The following is a 4,930-nucleotide window of genomic DNA, read 5'->3' as shown; positions in this document are numbered from 1 at the left end:
GTACTGATTGAAGTACTGAATGAAATAAAAAGTAAATACTCACAGAGCTCAGCAAGAGGACCTTCAGACGTCTTCACCGTCCCAACCAGAGAGAGGTAAACAAATGGACCTTCCTGAGGACAAACAAATAAGAACAAATAAACAACGAATATTAAACTATATACTCGATACAAGAAGTAAAATCTGATTGGTCATACCAACGTCAGGTGGACAATGACATCATAGAAGAGCCACAGCAGGATCCATTTGTCTTCTGCAGAGCTCCGCCCACCAAACCTGCGTGTTAACATGGCGGCTGCTAACACCTGGAAGCTACATGCTAACAGAGATAACACAGAGACCAGAGAGAGGCCAGAGGGGGGTTCTGAATCCATCTGCTGCTACAGGACAAATACTGCATCTAGTACAAGTAGTACTCTGTAGTAGTACTCTGTAGTACTGTGCTCAGTACTCTGGATGAAGAATCAGGACCAAACACTGTGCATGTGGAGTGACGTATCAGGCCCCGTCCCCTGCTCCTCTATTGGTTGTGTTGGTTCTAAGCCCCACCCCTGGGCCCTCCCATTGGCTCCTGGAGAGAACACCCCACTCTCTGACCCCACCCCCTTCCTCAGAGACAGCTGAGGTCAAAGGTCAGCAGAGCCTCAGTAGGAACCAGACTGGAAACAACCGATTCTACAGAGAATAATTTACAGGTTCTGTAAAGAACTTCTAAAAGGTTCTTTTAAACTACAGAACATTTTGTTTCAATAATAATGATAATAATAATAATAATAATAATAATAATATAAAGCTTCAGATTCAACAGAAAACAACTACATTAGAATGATATTTATACATTAATAATCCTGTTTTGAAGGGTATTAACACTTCTTAATAATAAATAACTTTTACTTTTTGGCCAATGTTGCTGAAAATACTTAACTGTACTTAAACTTGCACTTGTACTACAAAGACCTGCTGAATAAACTGAACCACAGAAGAAGAACAGAGTTCAGAGTTCATCCAGAAGGAGGCAACATAGTATAAATACTGTAAATGTATAAAGTACCAACAATAATAATAACTTTAATATGTTTTAGAGCCCTCTACATAACAAATACTTTAGATACTTGAAGTACACAAATAAACATAACATTTTGAATGCAGTACTCGTACTAGTAATTAATAAAAGTAATGGAGTATTACTGCTTTTACTTTTATTGACATTAACTCATTTCAGTTCATAAAACTAAGAGTTAAAAAGAGAGCCAGGAGACAGGAAGTTGATTTTATTCTTTATTTTCAGGTAATTGTCACACACCTGTTGGATGATTGACAATCGGACAGGTAACATACGTCAAACAGGAAATGTTCTTTGGCAGCAGGAAGTTTCTATTTCTGTCAAAATAAAATGAAAAACAGTAACATAAAAGAGATAAAACAGTTTAAATTGTTCAGTTTTAACAAAACAGACTGTTTATGTCATCAATATTCATCAATATGCATCATCAGTCTTTAACAGAACAGATGTCAGTTATCAATACTTCAGGGTGAATAATATGCAGTTATATTGTTATTATTCAGTGTACACACACACACACACACACAGAGGCTAGAGGAACCAAACTGATCGACTTATTGATCATTAATTGAGCATTGGAACACAGATCATTTCAGATAGAACTCATTTCAGTAACAGACACATAGACAGAATATTATGGGAACTTTAGAAGAACCTTAAAAAAAAGTTGGAATGTTAGCAGAACCCTTAATGGAATGCTAAGAAAACGCTGGAAGACCAATGTTAGACGATGTTGGGGTACCTTAAGACAAAGGTAGAGGAACCTTATAGGAGAAACCTTTGGAAAAAACTTTAGTGGAAAACCATTTGGAGGAACTGGTAGGGGCTTTGGGGACCCTTGGGCAAAACTTGGGAGTACCTTAGCAGAGTTCTAGGTGAACCTTAGAGGAACCTCTGAGAAACTCTATGGGAACTCAAGTGGAACCTGACATAAACTCGATGGGAACCCTGGGGGAACAATGGGCAACCTCAGTGGAACCTTAGAGGTACTTTAGTTAAAGGGATCTTTTGGTGAATGTTTGACTAAACTTTGAGAAACGTTAGGGAAATAACTGGGATACAGTAGGAGAACTTTAGAGGAACCTCAAGGTGAGAAAAAGATTAGTATATTCATACACAACAGGAACATTGGAATAATGTCAGAGGAATGTTTAATGTTCTCAGGGATCTGTTCAGCACCATGTTTACCTCCAGTAATTCCTGAGAACCAGGTTCCACTGATGTTTTTACGCTATATCGATGTTAATTATCTGTTATTGATCATTAGTTATTATTAGCTGGTTTTGAATAAAACAAATAAACGTAAAAAGGAACCTGAAAGGAACATTGCTGACCAAGAAAAACAACATATCATAAGGTTTAGGTTTTCAGATAAGTTGAAGAATTAAATATTAAAATTCTCCAACTTCAAACTAAACTTTTGGATTTTTGGAGATATGTAGTTTTCATGGTGACATATAAAGACATTAAATATCAGCTGATCCGATATCTGTAATCAATCAATCAACCTGTGTGCAGACACTTACTAAAAAGATATTAATCAATAAACAAGACAAAACTTCAGTCTCTGATCGATCACAACACAGATCTGAACTCTGATCGATCACAGCTCCATGAAGAGTGTTTAGGATTCCTCCTCTTTCTCCTCCTCTTTCTCCTCCTCTTTCTCCTCCTGGCGCAGGGTGGTGGACAGAGCGTAATCCTGACTCACTCCCTCTGAAACCACCGACAGATCTGCCTCCACACCTGATGCCTCCTCACCTCCCCTCTCCTCCTCCTCCTCTTTCTCCTCCTCTTCTTTCACCTCCTCCTTCATCTCCTCCTCCTTCTCTTCCTGCTCAGCTGGGGCCAGCTGGGCGTGGACCTCAGTGAAGGGGACCTCCTGGTCAGTGCCACCCAGTGGGGAGAGCTGGACCTCAGCCTCAGTGATCACTGCCTCGCCAGCCTGAGTAGAGCCTTCAGTGGGCTGAGAGTCGGAGCTGCTGCGAGGCTAAAAACAGAGATGGAGGGGAGAAGTCACAGGAAATAAAACAAAACAAAAAAATGCTGGAACCTTGAGGGAACTTCAGGAACCAGGGGGTTTCGTGGGCAAACCTTGAGGTAACTTTAGGAGAATGTTTGGAAAAAACATTGGGAGAACCTTGGGTTCTCTAAGTTGAAGTGTTAGGGCAGCCTTAGTAGAATTGCAGAGGGTACCTTCGAAGGAACATCAGCGGTACCTTGGGAGAACTTTACTGGAGGCTCAGAGCAACCTTAGAGGAAACTTAGGAAAATGTGAAGGAAACACTAGGGAACATTTGGGGATTGTTCTGGGAACTTCGGGTGACCTGAATTGGAGTCTTAAGGGAACCTTAATAGAACCTTACCGTAACTTTTGGTGAACCTTTAGGGAACCTTTGGGGTACCTTTATAGAATGTTTGGGGAACCTTAGAGGAACTTTGAGATCTCAGTACCTTTCTGATACTGAATGTCAGAGGTGAAACCTTCAGGCTGGAGGTTTTCTGTTTGATCTTCTCTCGTTGCTCCTGAGAAACAATCTTTGTTCCAATCTTTGTCATCTTCTTCTCGATGTTCTGCCTGGAGAATGCCTTCTTCAGACTGTCGACCTGCAGAGAGACAATCAGTTACATATCACTGTCTTTCTGTACACCTGTCTGTCAGTCTGTACACCTGTTTGTGATTATTACCTTCTTCAGACTGGAGCGTTTCAGTTTCTCAGCTCTGGATTTCTCCATGTTCTCCAGATCATGAGGCCACATTTCCTCTTCCTCTAGCTCCGCGTCCAGCCCGACATCCTCATCAGATGATAGGTCGATGGTCTGCAGCCCACCCTCCTGGGATCGATTGCCATCAACGACGCCTGGTGCTGATTCATCGCCTTCTTCCAAAATCTCATCACGAGGGAATGGAGGAGGATCTTTTATGAAAACACTGGAGGGGATCTCATTTTCCTCCTGAAGGTGAGAAGAGAACATTAGGGAAATATTCAAGGGACATTCTATTGAAAATTCTAATGAGGCCTTAGGAGCATCTTTACTGGAATCTTGGGGGAACATTAGGAACATTAGGAGATCATTGGGGGGCCATGGAGAAACTTCATGAACAGAGGAACCTTGAAATGGGATCTACCTGTGGGAATTGCAAGGGAAACATCAGTAAAAACTTAAGAAACCCATACAAAAATGTTAATGTGTTGTGTCTCGTCAACTGTGTTAATTTTAGTCATGTTCATGTTAAGTGTTTCATGTTTAGTCTTTCCTGTTTTATTTTGTACTCAACTTTTCCCTCACAATTCAGACCTTGACTTCCTCCCTTTGTGTGATTTTCCTGCCTTTGTAATTGTCTGCCCTGCCGCCCCTGATAGTTTTCACCGGTTTTCACTTACACCTAGTATAAAAGAGAGAGATTTTCGTCTTGCAGGTTCCATGAATCCTGGTGACTGCTGCATGGTCCTGCTTGACCTCCCCATTCTTAATATCACCTGATATTATTGTTATTATTAATTAATATTTTATTATACAGTTACTATTATTAATATTGTCACTGCTCCATTGTCCCCCATCGTGCTGTTTGTCCGTTGTCATCATCTTCTTCATGTTCATTATCATCATCATCAGTCTCTTCTCTCTCCTTTCTCTCTCACCCCAACTGTCAAGGACCACCCACCTAAGCCGGAGGGTCTGTCCTAGGTTTCTGCATCTAACCAGGCCAGTTTTTCCTTGCCCCCGACGCCAAGTGCTTGCTTGCTCATGGTGGTATTTGTGGTCTCTGTAAATAATGTTATAAGGAGTTCGGTCTAGAACCTTGCTCTATTTGAAAAGTGCTGAGATAACTTCTGTTCTGACTTGGCCGCTATACAAATAAAT

General features: G+C 41.0%; 2 protein-coding genes across 2 annotated transcripts in view; both read right to left on the bottom strand.

Annotated features, from left to right (window-relative positions):
* The window catches only part of ebpl (EBP like), a 2,723-nt gene extending 2,279 nt beyond the window's left edge, over nt 1–444 (bottom strand). Inside the window, exons 1-2 of the mRNA XM_035677963.1 lie at nt 198–444; nt 44–113 (exon numbers count right to left, since the gene is read on the bottom strand). Of these exons, the coding sequence (XP_035533856.1) occupies nt 44–113; nt 198–374 (247 nt within the window). The 5' untranslated portion in view covers nt 375–444. The remainder of the gene's footprint in view (nt 1–43; nt 114–197) is intronic.
* Nucleotides 445–1,265: 821 nt separating this feature from the next.
* cavin2b (caveolae associated protein 2b) overlaps nt 1,266–4,930 on the bottom strand; it is a 5,903-nt gene continuing 2,238 nt past the window's right edge. Inside the window, exons 4-6 of the mRNA XM_035677949.1 lie at nt 3,752–4,018; nt 3,518–3,670; nt 1,266–3,053 (exon numbers count right to left, since the gene is read on the bottom strand). Of these exons, the coding sequence (XP_035533842.1) occupies nt 2,688–3,053; nt 3,518–3,670; nt 3,752–4,018 (786 nt within the window). The 3' untranslated portion in view covers nt 1,266–2,687. The remainder of the gene's footprint in view (nt 3,054–3,517; nt 3,671–3,751; nt 4,019–4,930) is intronic.

This window comes from Morone saxatilis, unplaced genomic scaffold, assembly GCF_004916995.1.
Source record: "Morone saxatilis isolate NCDOM2014 unplaced genomic scaffold, NCSU_SB_2.0 Contig6, whole genome shotgun sequence".
Classification (NCBI taxonomy): domain Eukaryota; kingdom Metazoa; phylum Chordata; class Actinopteri; family Moronidae; genus Morone; species Morone saxatilis.
Note: the sequence above shows the minus strand (reverse complement) of the source record. Positions and strands in the feature narration are given on the sequence as shown.